This window comes from Stegostoma tigrinum, chromosome 3 (assembly GCF_030684315.1).
Source record: "Stegostoma tigrinum isolate sSteTig4 chromosome 3, sSteTig4.hap1, whole genome shotgun sequence".
Taxonomy (NCBI): domain Eukaryota; kingdom Metazoa; phylum Chordata; class Chondrichthyes; order Orectolobiformes; family Stegostomatidae; genus Stegostoma; species Stegostoma tigrinum.
The window spans coordinates 66,036,857-66,058,083 of record NC_081356.1 but is presented as its reverse complement, the minus strand read 5'-3'; the positions used below and the strand labels follow the sequence as shown (position 1 = coordinate 66,058,083).

Genomic DNA, 21,227 nt, shown 5'->3' with positions numbered 1-21,227 from the left:
CCAAGTGATATTACTCATTGGATGTTGGAAGCACTTTTTTAAAAAGAGAAACATTCCACCATACAGTGCAGTATCTAGTCAACTTCTAAAGTGCAGCTGTTTCTATTCAGATCGCTGTCTTAAGGCTATAAAATCTAGTTGCTATCAATCTGTACAAATGGTTCTTCTTTAGAATTTTGTGACTGCTTTTTCTTTAAGTTTCCTGTCTGTTCAGGTGCAAAGTGGTGTTTTATAAGTATGAAAGTCAAATCAGTCAGATTAAAGTGCAATGTGTACAACAAACTTAACTGAGCCGAGACCCAAACATGCTGAAGGCTACTTGAGAAGATTTTAGCTTGGGTTGTTGACGCAGTTGTTGACTTGCTCGCTGAGCTGGTAAGTTTGTTTGCAGATGTTTCATCCCCATGCGAGGTAAGTTTGTCATCAGAGTGTCTCTGGTGAAGTCCCAGACAACATAGCCATCCTAGGACAAGCCAATCAAAGACACATGCGAGAATTCCTGGAGGCCTGGCACTCAACCCGGAAGTCCACTAACAAACATGTAGAGCTGGACTCCATATGCCAACCACTTTGAAACCAGTCCAGAAGTGATGCCAGTCACCTCAGCAAACTGAGACACACAAATAGCAAGTGGGACAGAATGCCGATGCTTCACCAGAGGTGCACTGGTGATGTTATCTAGTATGGTGATGAACCATCTGCAGACAAACTTAGCAGCTCAGAGAGAGTGAGTCAACAACCGCATGGCAAAGGCCTCAGATATTCCATAAGGTATTTTGTGCTGCCTAGGTTTTTAACTTTACCTGGTAAAGGATGGGCTAAACAACAGTGTTTATGCATCACACTTCAGGAAGTTTGTCACACTGCTACTATGTGGAGAGAGAAGTACATTGACCGCCAAGTGTAGAATTAGAGAGTAAGAATCACTATTTCAAGATGACCATTCATACTGTGGATAACATATCAGTAATATACAACAGAATTTGAAATAAGGAACAAGGTGTAGATTGATACCTGTTATTTCTTTGTAATCTACAATGAAACTAGATAGTAGTTCTCAAATGATGGTATGTAGATTTTGCTCCTCAAAGCCTGATATTACTGATGCATGATACCAAACAATCACTGGCAATATTCAAATCATCTATACCATCTAAGCGTACCATTTTTGAAGTATAATTTTAATTCCAGAAAAGAAGAACGTAAGAATTTGACGAACAGAAGTTGGTGGTATAGCTCAGCATATCTGCCAGCATCTATGAAGGAGAAAAAGTCAGAATTAACATTTCGGGTCTGGTAACACTTCTACAGAACTCACTGGAGGGTCACCAGACCTGAAACATTAACTCTGATTTTTCTGTCCACAGATGCTGCCAGGTCTGCTGAGCTTTTACAGCAACTTCTGCTTTTGCTCCTGATTTACAGCATCCACAGTTCTTTTAGTTTTTATGAAGTTAACTAATGAGAAACTGGAAATGTTGTTTCGCCCTTGGACTTGACCTACACATTTTCATTGGCCCAGTTGTAAATTTCAACTGAAATGAGTTGCTTCTTAGGGGTCATAAGTGATTCCTGAACCTGACAGGGTGGTAGGTCAATAGTGGGGTGTCATGGCAGTGGAAGAAATTTGAACAAAGGCTTGGAAAATTCCAAACTAGGCAAATGCAAAAACCTCAGTTACTAAGGTCAACCAAGGACAGACATCTAAGGATAACACTGCCCACATGCTAAAAAGGAATTTTGTAACAAAAAACTCCTGCTATTATGTTTTATATGTGGTTGAATCAGCTTCCTACGTGAACAATGAAGTGCAGAAACGTACACTATCTTAAGTCACTAGTACAGAACAGAAATGTTTTGACTCTGAGAAACGACGGTTCATTTACTTAATATGTGAGTGTGCTCCAGTGCCACAAATGACGTTATTTAAAATATTTCAGATGGCAAAATTCCTTTTATAGCAGAAGTAATTGCATTTAACTACAATGGTTGCCCATTGGGTATAGTTGCAGAAGTATTATTTAAATTACAGTATTTTGCTCCTGAAAAAATATAGCTTGCCAGGCTGAACTCTTAATCCTGGGATTAGTAGTAGATTGACATTCTGCAAGGATGTGTTCTGATCCTTGTTTGTCTCATTTTCTTGTTTATATATTTGTGTTTGGACTTTTATTCAAGAATAACACCAACTCAGATTCTTAAAAACAGTCTTGAAGCTGTTCACCGGAGTATTAACAACAACATTTATCACTGTGTCACACAAGGAGATATTAAGGCAATGACTAAACCTTTTTTTTTGAAGAGAGAAGCTTTTAAGGAACATCTGAAGGTTGATAGGCAGAAATGTTTGGCCGAGAATTCCAGAGCTTAGAATTTTGGTAACTGATGACATGGCCACCAATGGTGAAATGATTAAAATTGACTTTGCTTCAAAAGTGTTGAATTGGAGGAGAGCAGCATCTTGTAGGGTTAAAAGACTGCCGTGCATTATAGAGATAGGAGGAGTAAAGGAATGGATATATTTGAAGTTAGAAAGAAATTCTAAAAATTGAAGCACTGCAGCATAGGCCAGAAAAGTACCATGCAAAATTTGATGCAGGCATTATTTTGGATGATCTTGGCACATTGTAAGGGTTAAAGAAAGATGCATTGGTGTGGTCCAATCTGGAGATGATTGATGCATCAATGAGACTTTAATCCAGCAAATGAACTGAGGCATGGGTTGATTTGGGCAATGTTAGAAGGTGGAAATAAGCAGTTGTAACGATAGTCTGGATGTGTGTTGTGTAACTCCTTTTCTGGTTTAAATATGTTAGCAACAAGGTTGCTTAGTTCAGCCCCAGATAGTTGCCAGGAAGAGAGATCCAGGTGATGGAAAGAGACCAAATATTTGGCACAAAGGCAACGGATTTGGTCTTCCGAAAACTTTGTTCAAAGAAATTGCTACTTTTCTATGACGGAATGTTGGATAAACAGTCTGACAATTTGGCAGTAGTAGATGGTTTGAGAAAAGAAACAACTGTTTTAAGATGTTCCTAGAGGCTTTATTTCTTTCTCTGCACTCTTCTAATAAGGAGTTTCTGAAAAGTAATGGCTGAATCTATATTATTAAACTGTAGCTATCAAAATATGGGATGCAGTGGACTAATTAACAATATGATATTCCATTAGAGTTTACTAGAATACGCAATGTCAGCATTAATGCAAATCATATGCTTAAGGTTCAAGAATCCACAGTGCTGATGTTTCTGTTTTATTTTTCACAAACGCTGATGCACATTGCAAATTTAGTTTGGTGAAGTAGTTGTTTATTTAAGAAAAGCTCACACAACTGAAGGATTTCATTTAAATTTTCAATAGAATCACAATATCCCTACAGTGTGGAAGCTGGCCATTTGGCCTTCTGAGTCCGTACCGACCCTCCAAAGAACATTTCATCGGGACCCACTTCCCTTAACCTATCCCTGTAATCCTATATTGTCCTGTAGCTAATCCACCTGATCTGCACATCCATGGGCACTTTAGCATGGCAGTCCACTTGACCTGCCCATCTTTGGACTCTACAAGGAAACCAGAGCTCCCGGAAGAAAACCGCGCAGATATGGGGAGAATGTGCAAACTGGACACACAGTCGCCCAAGTACAGATTCAAGCCGGGACCCTGGCGTTGAGGCAGCAGTGCTAACACAGAGCCACCGTGCTGCCCCTTGGCTCTTGAGGGTTTGTGGTTGTTGTAAGTTTCTGGTGAAAATAAGTTTTTGAAATAATTTTTTTAACAGTAACTTCTGGTGTGTGCCAACTTGGAATTCTGAGATGTATCAAGCATCTGTGGTTTATAACTTCATTTTTACTATAGATGCTTTAAAGAAAAATGAGACTTAAAAATTAGAATTAATGGGACAGCAATGCGTAAGGACAAAGTGTGGAGCTGGATGAACACAGCAGGCCAAGCAGCATCTCAGGAGCACAAAAGCTGACGTTTCGGGCTTAGACCCTTCTTCAGAGTCTAGGCCCGAAACGTCAGCGTTTGTGCTCCTGAGATGCTGCTTGGCATGCTGTGTTCATCCAGCTCCACACTTTCTTATCTTGGATTCTCCAGCATCTGCAGTTCCCATTATCACATGCGTAAGGACTGTTTACATTGTATGAGCATTTTCTTTCGAAAAATGCATATTCTGAAAATTCTCCCTTGTGACAATTATGGTTATTGTGTCATATTTTATATCTGCATATTGATTTGTCTTATGAATGGAATTATGTGGTTTTCAAGTCATACCTTCACCAGAAGCTTTAAAGTTGGAAATGAATTCTAAAGGTTTTTACGAAACAAAAGGATAAGATTCAGGTGCTAATTAAATGCCAGTTGATTTGAGTTTTATTTTGTTGGGCTGTATAGAAAAGATTGATGCTTTAATTTAGTCAAGAATTGAGGCTTTTTGTTCAATTTTCAGCTTGCTCCAGTTAGAATCATCCCATATTTTTATTTTCAAAAGCTACAATAGTCATCACATGGTCAGACCAACAGAACTATAACCTAATAAATCGTAAGTTAAATTTGTTAATAAATGCAGTTGGTATTTGGCCATTGCTTGTTTAATATGACCAACAAGTCACCTCTTCATAGCGTGCTGAAACTGGAAATACTTGACAGATAAAACCAATAAAAGGCGCATCTCATGTATCATTCCACATTTGAGAGGATTTCAGTGAATTGCACCAATCTTGCTGAAGTATTTACTGCAATTTGCTAACCCTTTGAGTGAGGTCAAAATTATGGGTTTATTCAAAGAGCACATGCCAAAAGAAATGTTTTCTTTATTATGTAGGAAGGAGAGCGAGAAGATTTGTTATTTTTGTCAGAATATTATAGACAAGCACCGCAGCTCATCAAGTACTGTAAATAAGTTGGCCAAGTTTCAAAGCATGCCCCATCTTAAAGCACCTCATTTAATATGTTAAAATATAAATATTGACTATTTAGTATCATCAGTATGTTACAAAAAGAATACATTAAAGAATCTGAAAAAGTAACTTTAAAATGTGACTTTTCTGTATTTGTTAAAAGTTGAGTTTAAGTTCTACCCTACTGCATCAATTGGTTCATGATGTGTAAAAGCAAAAATTCTACCACCCAGAATTAAGAAATATAGCTTAGAGTAGCACCCCTACCAAGAGATTTTGGGCTCTAGAGTCAAATGTTCTTCCTCCTCCACGTGCTACACACAATTTGTGCCTACATATCTTTTTCTAGTTAGGCTCTGTTTCATCAATTTTGCAACTCCAGCCCTCCAAGCAGGATAAGTTGTAATGATTCGCATCTCTCAAATTGCAATATTCCAATTTATTCGTTTTGGCCTTTGGAGTAAGCACCATTTGTGATGTTTTGTTCCGAGCTTGGACTGAATTATTTTTGAGCCTTGCTATAAATGTAAACTACAATTTACACAGTTGCCAATTTTATCTTAACTGAGTTAATACTGTTGACATTTTTGCTACTAAAATTGCAGATGGAGGTAGTTCGTACTTTTCCTTTTGTATTCATCACCAAACAACTTATTTGTGGTCACCCTGGACAATGTTTATTTTTGAGAATTGGTCAGTGATCATTCACTTTAAACTGAAATGACCTTCCACAATAAGATCTAATTTGTAAACGATTGTCAAACTCCAATGAAATCACCATTTTAAGAAGCCAAAACCAGTCATTTGTAAAGGTTCATTATATACATGTCTTTGATCCTGCATCATCTTTAGAGTTGTACTGTTTTTAGTTTGTATTGCCTTGCTTCATTCTTCTTACCAAATGATTCTGCTGCACTTCTGTGTATTCACGCTCATCTGCCTTAAGATATAGAAGTGTAATTAGGCTATTCAGCCACATTGAATCTGCTCCATCATTCAAGCATGGCTGATATTTTTCTCAACCCCATTCTCCAGCCTCTTCACATCATCCTTGATTGCACTAGTGTTTTATATCTTGAATATTACTGTTCTCTCCATTCGTAATACATTTGGGCTTTTTGTGTCATCTGAAATTTTCGAAATTGTGTTCTGTACACCAAAGTCTAAGTCATTAATATATGTTAATGATAGCAGTGGTTCCAGCGTCAATTTCTGCGAATCCCATTACTTATCTTCCAGAATGGTCTACACATTTGGAATTCCACTGCTTGGCCCCAATGTCTAACATGTTTCTCTTCCATGTTCTACTACAGGCATGGGACCCGATGTGCAGGAGAAGTAGCTGCTGTTGCAAACAATTCACATTGCACGATAGGAGTTGCTTACAATGCCAAGATTGGAGGTTTGTGAAATCTTCTAATTCTAAAATGAAACCAATGATCTGCAAAGGACAGCCTGCACTCTGTGGCTACCTTCTTTTACAACTTCTCTCTTTTTAGTGCATTGTTTACTTTGGAGAGCGTTTGGGGGTAGGGAACATAAATATATGGTGGAGGCAAGGAAAAGAAAGGAAGGATGGGATATTTAGTCTGGAACACCATCTGTTCACCTCTTAGTCCAAGATCAAAAGTTCAGTCTATACTGATGGAATGAATGTCATCTTTCCCTGCGAAATGATAAGGATATAGTGTGGAAATGGATTTGAAAATGTCCAATTTCTGCACGGTGGATCTGGATTCACAATTAATTTCTTGAATGTGTCTGGATAATTTTCTACAGCAAAACACACTTAGACAAAATAATAAATGGAGTTTCGTTAGCGGCCTTATAGTGTATGAACATCTTATTTAATATTAATCATAATAGTTTTGCATTTCTGTCTTATAAATGCTATTGCTAAAATTGTAGACCGTAACAAGATTGCCATCAGTGGGATGAAATAGTCTGTCAACAATAAACTGGTAAAATCTGTTGATGGAGAAAATCCAAAGGAAATTGAGTAGAGAATTCAACAATAAAAAGAACCAATTTGTGCTTGTAAAAGGCAAGAATTCGACGTCAAAGTGGCAACCATGGACAATTAAAGGAGAAAGAAAATTAAAGATAAAACATACAAATTTGTTTAAAAGACAGTTATTGTAATTGGAAGAGATGTAATGTGTAGCAAGTTGTTAAAAAGCAGACAAGAATGGAGCATGAAAAGAAACATATGAGGCTTCAAAATCATCACATTCTTTTACGAATGTCTTAAGATGAAGAAGATAGAATCATTGTGGCCCCTTGAACACTGTTCAACATGATGTTATCCATGAAAATCAGAAAATAGCAGGTGCACTAATTAATTTGCTTCATTAATAGAACACCAGATATCACTGGGAAATTATTATTGAATTGGAAAACTGAGCATCAATATTTAAGAATAAAATGACTGAATACCTCTTAAAATTGTCCAACTGATTAGAGAGTCCTGGCATGGAATTGTAAAAGGTGGCTTATACCTAACAAATCCGAATTTTTTTTTAAACAAATGGCAGAAGTAGTGAATATGATGAAGGCATTTTGAAAATGTTTCTCACAAGAGACAGTTACCTACAGTCAACTCTAATGGAACTAAATACAAATTGTGGATCCAGCCAGAAAACTGACTGAGTGAAAGGTGATGGGTGCCAGTTTCTATTCCTGGGTAAAGAACAGAGTTTGGAAAGCTGCTGGCTTTGTGAAGCCAGGCTTTAAAAATGGCCACCCACACTTCACATGCTTGGTCTGTTGTGTGAAAGGGCTGGAATGGTAATTGGGCCAGGAGACCTGGGAAGATTGTTTTAAAAATTTCTGCCTCAGGACCTGGGTTAGTTGGAAAGCCTCCATGGGGACCTGGCACTGTAAGCAAAGTTTTAAAAATCACAATTAAAACAGAAACCATCCCTCCAACTCTCTCCCCCTCAATGTCTTTGCCAGCCAATGACCCTACCCTTACCTCAATGACCCTTCATATCCTGTGCCACCCTTTACTCATACCAATATACCCAACCTCCCTGGCCCTTCCTATCTCTTAAGCTTCCTGTTTTGTACTTGACCCTTTCTAACCCCTACAAAACTCAGTGCTAACTCAGCCCTAATCACATGTTTGACCTTGCTATGCTAACTAACCTATTATGTGGCGTATACAGGAAGTAAAATTACCAGCCTGTTGGTTTTATCACTACTGAGGTGGGTGGGGGGGAAGCACGCTGTCATTCATATAAAATCAGCATCTAGTACATGAAATGGCAAGAACAGTTGCTCAAGAAATCAAATTTAGCTGTTCACTTACTTATATCAACCAAAGTTTCATCTATGGGTAATACTTTAGTCAAACATTTCCCTCAAGTAATTAAAAAAAAACTTTTGAATAAACATTTGCATTAAATAAACAGATGGATCTATTTATCAACAGACATTCCATTGTGAAAATGATAGTTTGAGAGAGCAGTCATGTAGTACAAATCTTAAAGTAGTTTAATGTAGGTGGATACTGTCAAATACCTGAGCAGTATTTTAAATTCATCTTTTTTTATTTGGACAGTTTTTTGCCAATATTGCAAATCCCAATGAGTTTATACATGTTCAGGCACATTCATACCTTTTTCACAATGCTGAAATTTGCCTTGCATGTCACAAAGTGTCCCTCGCCCATGAAAGACCTCCCAGGAAGAAATCCAAAGGGGAAACCTTATCTCTGCAAAAAGTGGGAAGTGTAAAATATTCCTCCCATACTCGCCCCCACATATTTCCTGTACCAACGTGTGCAGCCTAGTGCACTCTGCCCATTCCGTATGCCCCATGCCAACTTCATGCCTACTTCTAGGCACCATCCTTTCCCTGTTCACCTTTAATGCCAATGCATTGAGTACCCTGGAGAAGTAGAGTTTCAATAATAATCAAGAAGCTCAACATTTTTCCAGGATAAAACAGCTGGCTTAATTGATACCCTATTAATGCCATCAATATTTACCCCTTCTACCACCAACACAAAATGACAACAACGTATAACGTGTCCAAAGAATGGATTTTAAAAAAGTCCATAAGTACCTATGCATACAAGAGAAACGATACAGGTGTAAGCTAGTTGAGTTAGCCATGGGAAATGCAGCATCATGGGATGGGGGTGAGGGGGTGTGGTGCAGACTCAATGGGCTGACATTGTAGGGTCTGTTACATAAATTTCAATTTGGTAGATTATACTGTTTTGAGAAAAGTGTTGTTATCTTTAATTATTTCTTCAAGGATGCAGGTGTTGCTCCTAAGGCTCGCTTTTATTGTTTATCCCCACTTGGTCCTTGAGAAGGTGATGGTGGCAAGCCATATTTTGAATGGCAACATGGTCTCAAATCGAGATGTAGTGTGGCTTGAAAAGGATCTTGCAGGTGGTTGTGGTTGTGGTGTTATCATACATTTGCTCCTCTTGTCCGAAAAGATGGGTATGGTTGCAAGTTTGGAAAGTGTTGTCAAAGGAGGTTCAATATTTATATATCTGATCCAAATTCAGTTTTTGCTCAATGATATTGAGGGCTTCTGAGATGGTGATATGAACATAAGAAATAGGAACATGACTAAGAACATATTTGGCCCCTCGAGCATGCTCTGTCATTCATTAGGCTCACGGCTGATCTGACATTTCTCCCATCTGTTTTTTGGGTGACACAGTGGCACAATAGTTACCGCGGCTGCCTTACAATACAGTGTTTGATTCCAGCCTTGGTTGACTGTTTGTGTGAAGTTTGCATGTTCTATATGTGCTTGCATAGTTTTCTTCCCACAGTCCAATGGTGTGCACATTGGCCATGCTTACAAATTTCCTGATAGAGTCACGGAATTTTGGGTGTTAGGTGAGTTAGCAGTGCTGTTGATCGTAAGTTGGCTAAATGTCCAAGTTGGATTTATCCTGCCTGTTTGGACTGGATATCCTTGGGATTTTTCTGCAGTCAAGGAGATGCTGGTATAGCTATAACTACAACAGATTGGTTAGGGGAGCAGTAAGTTCTGGAGCACAAGTTTTCATGACTATTGCCTGTGTTGTTGGGGCCTATGGCCTTGCAGTAGGCAGTGTCTTCTGCCCTTTCTTGAGTGTGGAGTGCATTGAATTAATTGAGGACTGTAATCTCTGATGCTGGTGACCTCAGGAGAAGACCAAGATGAATCATCCTTGCAACTTTTCTGTTGAAGATTAAGGCTTCAGCCCTGTCATTTACCATGATGTATTGGGGTTCCCCTGTTCGTTGAAGATGGAGATACCTGTGGAACCACCTCCTTCAGTGAGTTGGTTAATTGTGTACCACCATTCATGACAATGGCAGGATGGCATAACTTCGAACTAGTCTGTTGATTACTTCACCTATCTGAAAGTTTAAATAAGAAATGAAGAATATTAAGTGCTTTTAAGTTGGCTTTCTTTGTGAACATTTTTTTTTAATATGAAACCAAACAGAGAATAGATTATTTCAAGTATGGTAACATTGCATGAGACAGGATTGATCAATTATCTCTTAACAGAAGATCCTCTAGTGAAGTGTAATCATTAACATTAGAGAATTTCACATTGAGTTACGGGTTGATAAACTTGGGTGGGAAATCATTGTCTTAACCATCAATAAAAAACATGACAAAGGGGTGAACATAGAGTTGGCAAAAGTCAACTGGCAAAATAAGTTAAAAGCCAAGACCATAAATGAGCGATGGCTGACATAAGGAAATATTTCTTAACTTTCAGCAAAGCTTTATTAAAATTGAGGAATACTGTACAAGAAAGACAATTGAGGAAATTAACTGTGACATCAAATCAATTGAATAAGAGTAGAATGCTATGAAGATTAGCAGTACGCCTAAGGATTTTAGGAAAAAAAACAAAGGACGGTTTAGGGAGAAAACAGAATTCATATTTCTTGCCAATTTTATTTAAATGGGCGGCGAGACCTTCTATAAGTATATAATAAGAGACAGAGTAGCTAAGACAGGTGTTTGTCCCTGTGAATGATTTGGTTTGGTAATCTCCCAAATATCAAAAATCTGTTTGATACCTTACTTTGTGCTAGAAGACTCCAAAATCTCAATTGTATACAATCGGGGGACAAAAGTGAGGAGTGACCTTGAAACAGTAATTATCACTAGAGGGGAAAAGGAATCAGGCAAACTAATGGGATTAAAAGCTGACTGGACCCTAACCCTAACTGCCTGCATTCTAAGGTCAGCAGGTGTGAAGCTGGAAAAGCACTGCTCCATCAGTCCTGATGAAGGGTTTTGGCCCAAAACATTGACTTCCCTGCTCCTCAGATGTTGTCTGACCTGCTGTGCTTTTCCAGCTCCACATTCATTGACTCTGGCTTCCAACATCTGCAGCCCTTACTGTCTCCAAGCTTGCAACCTGAAGTCTTAGAAGTCAAACATTTGTAATCTTCCAAAATTTCCTAAATTGTGGAAAAGTCCTAATTGATTGAAACACCACAAACAGATCATCCTGTTCAAGAAAAGAGGGCAGTGGAAAGCAGGAAACATTTGGTCAGCTAACAAAATATCAATCGTTGGGAAAATGTTGCAATCTGCTGTTAAAGAAATAGTAGCAGGATATTTAGAAAATCACTCTACAATCTAGTAAGCTTGGTTTTATGAAAGTAATTTTGGTTGACAAAATTGTTAGAAATGTAACGAACAGGGTGGATAAAGGCAAGCTCATGGATATAGTGTATTTGGATTTCTAAAAGTATTTTATAATGTGCTCCATAAACATTCGCTGCACAAGATCAGGGCAAGCATTTCTAGGAGCTGGAGTTTCCCTTTGTACCACCTGTAGAGTTGGTAACCAGTGTCCTATCTAAGAAGTGTTTATTGTGATGAGATGGGTCTCCTTAACTTCATTCAAGAAGTTGTCCCACCCCAGAATGCACTTAGCCAATTTCAATAGCTGTCTGGTCCCAGCATGGTAAAATCTGCAGTGGACAGGACTGGGACTGCAATCCCTGAAAACGGTCTCTGGAGTCTGCAGCCTAGGAGTCAGGGCCAGGTAATTAGGGCATCAGGGAGGGGCTGTGAGGTTGTGTGAATGTGCCCATGTGTGTCCTGGTAGAGAAATGGAGGTAAGAGGTGTGTAGGGAGCATCCATGGGAGTGCACAGGGGTGAACTTGCTGTGGGGGTGCCACCACAACTTGCAGCTTCTAAGTCATCTTCTAAGTGATCTTCCTAAACTTCCTTCCAAATGCGTTATCTCACATTTATGTGCTGATCTTCACTTTGCCATTTATTTACTATTCTGCAAGTTTATTTCTAACTTGTTGCAGTCCTCCCAATATTAATTATTTTCCCCATCCCAAAATCTGATCCATATCTGCAAATTGAGAATTTACATTTTGATTCCTGAGTCACATGGTGAACAAATATGGTCCCCGCACTGATCTTTGTGAAATACCACGTCCCACTTTCTGCAACTCTGAATAACTACCCTCACTACAACTGTTTTTTGCCTTGAAGTTAGTGAGCAATCCATTCTGATGTTAGTGTCTTGAGTACCTAGTCTCTAACCTGATTCATTAGGCTGTTATGGGGTGACTAAACAACGGCCTTCTGAAAATCCAGAAAATTGCATTTGCAATTGCATTTTTTTCCACTGTGGTACCTTCTCAAAAATTTCTGTATGATTGATCAAGTAGAATTTTTATAAAACATCCATACCAGTTCTCCGGTGCCATTTTATGTCCTCTTGCATGTCACTTTTATTTTAAACAGATTATTAAAAGTATAACCTCTATCTCTCTTCCTTTTGAGTCATTAAAATGCATAGATCCAGTCTAGCATGATGTGGACTTTTTATAATTTTTGTGTTTATGTTTATTCAATACACCTACTTTCTTATGTTCTGAAGACACTTGTCTCATTGCTTACATTAACATTCATGTGTTGACCTGCTCTATGTCCCTGATAGATACCAAAGCAGCTAATTAACTAATATTTCTGCCACCACCTCATTCTTACCAGTGGTATTTTCTATTATTCTATCTATTATTTAATGATTTTATTTTCATCCCAGCCTTCCTTCCATTATTGGTGTGTTCTTATTTTCTTTTATGTTTTTTGGCAAGTTAATTTCATAGATTCTCTTAATGTTTCTAATTATTTTGATCATTTTCTTAATCTCTTTGTATTCAGTTTTATCACGTGCTCCTCTGTGTTGCCAACGTGCTTAATGTATCCTCCTTTCTCAAACTCAGTAACTTCCCTGTGTCCTTAATTGTGCATAGGCTCCTGTTAGTACTTATTTCTTTCTGTTTAATAGAATATATATTTCCTGTATTTGGCTAAACCCCATTTTAAATGTTTTCCATTGTTGTTCTACATGATGACTTATTAGTAGTTCTGCCTGTTCTGTCATTCTGAACTCTCTTTGCAGCTTTTCAAAATCACCTTTTCTCCTATCTATTAAAATGACTTGACTTCACATGTTATTCTCAATTACAACCGCAAAGGGCATTGTTTTAGGCTCCCTATTGATTGCCTACTTTTATTTCTCTTGTGTGGTCTGGCTCACTTCCCATAATTGGGGTCTAATAATAATTGTTATCATCTTGCCTTGAGCTTCTAAGCATATAGGTTAGCCATGAACAGTGGAGTGTGCCAAGCATTAGTGCTTGGGCTTCAACTATGTACAATCTACATTAATGACTTTGACAAAGAGGAGAGTACTGTAGCTAAGTTTGCTGATATTGCAAAGCTGGGTGGAAGTATAAACTATGAGGAGGACACAAAAGCTGCAAAGAGATGTGGACAAGTCAAGTTTGGAGAACAGCGTAGCATTGCCAGTGACACCATCACTTAGGAGAGTAGCCTAAAAAGGCAGTAATTGACCGGGTTGGGATTTGTCTTGTATTTTGTGGACGGGTCATATCTAGGCAAGTTTCCACATTTGTCAGGTAGATGTCAGTGTTGTAACTGTACTGAAAAGGTATGGCTATTGATGTAGCCAGTGGAACATAATTCTTCAATATTGTTGTCAGAACATTGGGGCAGTAGACTTGGCAATATCCAACACTTGCAGCCATTTCTTAATATTATGTGGAGTGAACTGAAGAGGTTGAAGACTCATATATGCAATGCTGGGGGTCCCTTGGAGGAGGTAAAGATTGGGCAGATCTGGGGAAAGGTGGACACAAGTACTTCAGCCTTGACACTTGCACTGCTGTGCTGGGCTTCCCTATCATTACGATATGGAAATTGTGAAGCCTGTTAGTTGTTTAATTGTATATCAAAATTTACACTGGGATATTGTAGGAATGTAGAGCTGTTGTGAGATCATTTAGCCCTGACTGTTGTATACTTTATTTTGGTATTAATGTAGTCCTATGTTGTTGTTAAACCAGAGTGGCATCTCACTTTTTAGATATAACTAGTACTGTTCGTGATATGCTTTTACTTTTTTTTTTCCAAACCAGAATTGATCTCCTGACTTGATGGTAATTATAGAGTGGCAATTGTGCTCAGCCATGAAATTACAGATCGTAGTTGAATGCAATTGTGCAGCTACAGATGGTCTGTAGCACCTATTGCCTAGTTTTGTTTTGCTAGGTTTGCTCATAATCTGACACAGTCAATACAGTGGGAATGCCAAACAAGATGAAGTGTCTCCTCAATGTGAAAATGGGATATCATTTCCACAGTGGCTGACTGAGCAGTGGTAACTGCCATGGATAGATACTACTAACAGATTGATGAAGACAGTTGAAGTAAATTTTTTCCTCTTGGTTACCTCACAACAGATTACAGACCTGATCTCCAAGCTGTGTCCTTTATGGCCATCTTGGTCAATAATGGTGCACCTGACATTGAAGTCCCCTATACAGAGTACATCCTGTGTTTTTGCAAGCCCAATGCTGCTTCCAGTTGGTGTGCAACATTAAGAACTACTGACTCATTTAGCTGAAGGAGGGTGATAGGTATCAATCTTTAAGAAGTCTCCATACCCATGAGATTTAATGGGTACAAATTCACGTTGAGATATCCCAAGCCAACTCCCTTCTGACTCTATACAATGGTGCTACCACCTCTTGTGAATCTGATCAGTTCCTGTGACTTGACAACTGCTGGAATGATGGTGATGTTGCCTGTAGCACAGAGATTCCGCTTGTATGACTGTCTTAGGCTGTTGCTTGTCTTGGTTGTGGGCCAACTCTCCCAATTCTGGTAGAAGTCATTGGATAATACTAAGAAGGATGGTGTTTGCCATTGTCATTTCTGGTGCCTAGATCCAGGTCGGATTTCATTTGTTTCTCTGGATTGTGTAGCAGTTTGATACAACACTGCTTTTGTTGGATGATCCAAAATGGTACATAGCAAGGAAGGGGTTAGAGGAGAGGTTTGGGACCTGGGAGGGGAAGTACTCCTGGATCTTCCACAATCCATGTAATTTCCCCTACCCGCCGCGCACTCTCCTCCAATGAACTGTGCTCCCCCACCAACCCTGTCTGATTCCGGTTTATGCGTTCCTGATTTGAGCACATGCTCCATTTGCTCATGATGCAATGATGTAGAGTGCTTGTAATTATGAGCATACTTGTTTCCAAGCGAGATGCATGCAAAGCTGTTCCACAGTTGTCAGTAGATACTGCCTTGATATAACTGAGTGGTCTGCTAGACCATTTCAGAGAGCGTTTAAATGTTGTCATATTCCTGTAAGTCTGCAATTACATTTAAGTCTGACCAGGCGAAGATGCCAGATTTCTTTCCCCTAAAGAGCATTAATTAACCAGATGGGTTTTTATGGATTAATGCTAGATTTTATTGATTTCAGATTTCACTATCTGACATTGGCTTGAATCAAATGTCCCCAGAATATTAACCAGGTTAGGTTGTTTGCTGTGCTACTGTTGCCTTCTCATTTATAGGAAATGGTGCTTTCCACACCAATGTATTTCATTACATTAATCACTTTAATTAGTTCATGAATCAACTTTCTAATCTTGATGGAGCAAAAATCCAAAATGACCCAATGGATCAGTGACACAAATGGTTAACATATCTGTGGATCAGAAGATTGTAAGTTTGAATTTCTTTTAGGTCCTCTCACCTCTCTGAACAGGTTGATTAGAAAAATAGGTATGCCCCTCTCGATAATGTCATGCCCAAACTGAATGTAATATTCCAGATTGGGTCAGTATCACATGGTCCCCTTTACATAAAGCACACAGCTTCAGGACCGCTAGTTACCTGGTATCCAGTTTGCATCCAAATGTTCATGTTCTTTCAGCCTGAGTTCTGCCTGTTATGCAGAAAAAATATGCTGCAGACCACCTGCCTAATTACTAGGATGTGAAAGCTGTAAGAGCTCCAACTTTGTTGTGTCAGCAGCTGATCTCTCTTTCAAAATTGTGGTGTTTTTGTTTCAAACTAAAAGGCTCCTGATATATTCTGAATCGTGCATGCCAGGTTGGCAGGATTAGGAACAGTATCCACAGATGTCAAGTGTACAGTGATATTGCCAGAACTGCTTTTGTGCTTTGTCATTAAACAAATCTTCAGTGTTACTCAACTGCAGGTGCATAGTCCATTCCAGCTCCAAATATGCAGAAAAGATGACAAACTGGTGTTGGCAGCCTCAGGAAATTTTTTTTTTGAATTCTGTACTGGTGCACTCCTTATCTACAGCTGATTTCAAATAACTATGGTTGATGTTAGGAACTAAATAATAAGGGCTGTGCAGTTGTAATTTTAGGTTAACATCTGGGCCCATTCTTTCTTTGTTTTTTCAAGCTAGGCTTCATAGTAGACTTGTGGAACAGCCTGAATATAAACTGTCTAGTAGTATAACTATCTTATTCATTATGGGGCATGCAAGGTGGAGCTGCATTATGGGTAGATAGAAAATCAGGTTGAAATTTGTTCCATCTTTGGTTAGTTTGGAATTGTTATTCTGCACATAAGACATGGGAGTTTCAATTCAATTCAATTTTTTTAAAAAAATTGTATAATTAACATGGAAGCAGTAGCAATTTTATCCCGTGACTGGGGAAGCACAAAAAGGCTTAACTGGCTGATTGAGATCACTACGTCCCTGAATATTATCATGTGATTCAGCAGTAAACTTTGAGGGAAATGGCTCACAGTTCTCCAGCTTAAATTTCACTTTGATGCAAGAGGTGAATAAGAAAGTATGGTTTGAGTTAGCGGACGCATTTTTAAGTTAATGGGATAAGTGTGAATTTATTATACAAAGCTATGTTACCTGTCCTGTTCAATTTCTTATGACCACACAAATACACAAGTTTGGAACAGGCCTGGGTCACTGAAGGCCCATTCAGCCTGCTACGCCATTCGATAAGATCCTGCTAATCTAATGACACCACATTTCCACGGACCCTGACAATTTTTCACTCCCTAACTTCTCAGGAATTTTGCTGCGGTTGAATTCTTCCTCTGCAATGTGCTTGCTGCCCAAGGTAGGGAGTAAGTGTTACAATTAGCTTAAGGAAATTAAAAATCAGCCAGGATAAAGCTTTATTAGACAGAGCATGCATTAGGATTGAGCACTGCTATGGCACCTTTCTCGTTGCCTCTTACCCTATCCTGTGGCTAAGTAGATTGGCCAACACTTGTTGGCATTGCTCGATGGGGATCCTCGATGACTACCAGTGCCTTAGGAACCAATGTTCCAAGATTCAGAAATTTTAAGAAGAGGAAAATAAATTTGAATCGGAAAATCAAAATGGAAAGAAGTGATTTAAGAGTTGTTCTGTGAACAAAGTATAAATCTAATTAAAATAAACTTGAAGGCATGTGTGTACTGCAATACAATGGTAACCATCCTGATCTAAGACCAAATCTATTGTCAATGCTATAGGTTTTAAGTAAGGCTGATTATTACTCTTCCAGTAGCTGCCTTTGTGTGAAGTGTTCAGACAGAACTATAAATACTTTTTGGGCACCGGAACAAATTTATATTTGGTGAGGCAGTGACCCTTCAGGAGATGGTCCTCCTTCCATATGCTGTATATTTTTATTAACTTGACATTCTAGAAATCTTTCTCCTGTTATCAAGAAGAATTGAAAGCAATCAGTCTCTAAACACAGGTAATCCTGCTTCATTTCTAGAGAGGGAGAAGATTAGAAAAGGAGGTTCATTGAGATTTGATTTCTTTTTCTGCTGACTCTAAACAAAATAGAATTTCCCTCATAATTTTTCAACTCCCAGGTACATGAGTGTTTTTTTGATGTTAGCTAGAAATAACCAGATTTTTTTATTTATAGAATCCCTGCAATGTGGAAACAGGCCATTCATCCCAACAAGTCCACACTGACCTTTGGAGCATCCCACCCAGACCTATCCCCCTCTCTCCCACCTAATCTACACATCCCTGAATACTACAGGAAATTTAGCATGGCCAATCCACCTAGCCTCCTCATCTTTAGACTGTGGGAGGAAACTGGAACACCTGAAGGAAACCCATACAGACATGGGGAGAATATGCAAAGCCCACACAGACAATCCCCTGAGGGTGGAATTGAACCCTGGCACTGTAAGGCTGCAGTGTTTACCACTGAGCCATCATGCCACCCTTTTAAATTGCTCCAGATTAGGCTCAAACTCTCAACCTTCACATTACACACGCCTCTCTACTGTCATAGAAGTACCAGACACTGACCAATTTTGCGCCACGAGAGCTGCTAATTGTGGAACATAAAACCTATGCAATATCCCCTCTCCTACATTGAATCTTTGCACCCATGTTTGAATGCTATGTCCATTCATTCAGTCAAATGCTGTTAAGTCTGACCTTTGCTGCTCACTTAGCTGTGAGTGACTAATGCATTGTTATTCCCTTGCCCAAGACTCAATCTGGTGCTCACCACCATCACAGGTTCCTCATCCAGAAAACTAAAATTAAATAGACTTTTCATTATAAAACTATTGTTTATACAGATGCCCACAGACAAAATGCTTCTATTCTCAACTGCCTGTGGACAATGTTTTATATGGAAGAAGTGCTTATTTTCTCTCAGGGTATGGATCCAATTAAATAATTCGTCCACGTCCTTTTATAAGTTTAAAATAGAGCAAATTTATTCTCCCAGATATGCCTCAATTTAAGCGTGACGTTTCACACTTGATCTCATGTTTTCACACACACACAGGTTGCGTGAGTACATTTGTTCATAATGCACATTTACAGATTATAATTTGCTGTGTTTTTGATTTATATATATCCCATGTGTTTGGCCTGAAGTTGTTTTGAAATAGTTTTGATGCCTGAAAGTTCAAGAGAATGCCTGTAAAGCAAAGGATTCTCAATAGGCTGATATTTCCTGTAGTCAAATTTCTAGGAGATTGATTTTCAGGTGACCTTCAATTATAGCAGTTACTTGCTGTGGCAGCTTTTCTGAGTTGAGGTCACAGATTGGCTGTACTTTCTCTTCTGCTTTGGGTGGAACTATTAGAAAAAAAACCAGCTCTTATCTGATCACGAGAAACAGACAGAAAAAATGAAGGGTGGTGTTAATGTTGATTCCTGCATCCTCTGACCTATAACTCCTTTGCAATTCACCCAGTTTCATTTAGAAGTGGAGACCATAACATAATGGAAGGTCTGAAATATCCTGAATCAATGAACATTGTGGTTCAATCTCTCCTTTTGGTCATGTGAAACTCAGAGGCAGATGGTATGGTGATTCCATAGTCCTTTTTTGGTGGGCCCATCCTTTTAAAAATAAATGTGTGAATTCCCAGGATTGCTGCAAATGCCCCTGTTTAACTGGATATTCACCGTGTCACATGCAAGGGCAAGGGTCAGAAAGTGGGTCCTTCGTGATGAAGTGAAGCAGGATGGAATGGAACCTGCACAGTTTGCCTCATTCTGCATTGTAATCCCCATTACTATTGCTAACCCTAACACTAACCCAATCCCGTCCAGCCGAATGACCGTAATGATTTCCATAGTAAGCCAATGAAGCAGTCTCTCTAATTTTATTGTTGAAAAGCATGCACCCTCAATATATTATTTAGTAACTCAATTGATGCCTTACCATAAAACTTTGGGCTGTGTCTTGTTGAGAAGGCAAAGAAGTGCAGCATGGAACAATGATTTCATTTTTGAAAATGGCTTCATTCATGTCAGCATTCTAGTTTCAACTGTGGAATAATTGGTTTCACCTAATTTGTTTGTACACTGCAAACATTGATTACCACCAGTTTGAGGACTATAGTTTCTAGATAGAGATTGGATTTTGTTTCCCAACTTTGTAAGATGTGACTTCAGATCTTTTCTGTCTTAAATTGAACAAACAAGTTCAGTTAAATTATGTCATGACCGTTTTGGAAGTTTTGTGTCTCAGATCATGATCTTTAATCCAAGGATCATGGTCTAAATTTCTCTTAATTCAGCTGAAATTCTTTTTTTTCCCTCTTTATATGTTTCTTAAGTCCTCAACCAGCAAAAGCAAGCAATGCAAAATACCTGGCCAGGAGTGAACTCTCCTGGGTAAGGTCTGTTTGGATGTAAAATATTAAATCTTGCATACCCTAAATTCACCCCGAATGAAGTATTGAACTCCATTCACACTTCATGGAATGGTTTGGGGTGGAATTTTGATCTAAGTGGAAAAAATACTGAATAGCTTAATGGAAAGCAAGAGGTAACCTCCTTTTGGTATTTTAGAGGTAGGGAAGTGATTGATTTATTTTTTAAATGATGAATAAAAGTTTTCTCTTATATACATACAGTTTTGCATGATTAAATTGCAGAATAATTTGAACAAAAGTATACCTTTCAGACTTTACTTCCTTTTGGAAACTTTTCCTTTACTTGCTATCGTTTATTGAGATACTGCAGATGCATGTGATTATGCTAAGGCCATCTTTAACCTGTTGAAATTCCATTAGGTGTTCGCATGCTGGATGGTGATGTGACAGATATGGTGGAAGCAAAGTCTCTCAGTTTGAGCCCTCAGCACATTGACATCTACAGTGCCAGCTGGGGACCAGATGATGATGGAAAAACTGTGGATGGCCCAGCATCCCTTGCAATACGGGCCTTTGAGAATGGCATCAGACAAGTAAGACTGCAGAACTTATGTGGAATTGTTTGGCTGCTTTTCTGAATTGCAAAATCACTTCTTAAAAATAAAATCTGCTCTTCTTTTCCCAGCTTCTTATAGCTTTGTGGGAATGTGGGAAAACCTGGCATTAGGCCAGTACTTTGGACATTAATGATCAGATGTTGGATGATTAAATTGCTGGGATGTGCTCAGCATGGTGCCCCTGATGTTTTATTGCCCAGTTGCATCATTTTTGCTTGATTTCTTTTAGTGGAAGTGGC

General features: G+C 38.7%; 1 protein-coding gene across 3 annotated transcripts in view; it reads left to right on the top strand.

The window, feature by feature from the left end:
• The window catches only part of pcsk5b (proprotein convertase subtilisin/kexin type 5b), a 374,824-nt gene that overhangs the window by 91,758 nt on the left and 261,839 nt on the right, over positions 1-21,227 (top strand). For all 3 annotated transcript variants that reach the window (XM_059644647.1, XM_048526886.2, XM_048526885.2), the window contains exons 6-7: positions 6,215-6,303; positions 20,792-20,964. In XM_059644647.1, the coding sequence (XP_059500630.1) occupies positions 6,215-6,303; positions 20,792-20,964 (262 nt within the window). The remainder of the gene's footprint in view (positions 1-6,214; positions 6,304-20,791; positions 20,965-21,227) is intronic.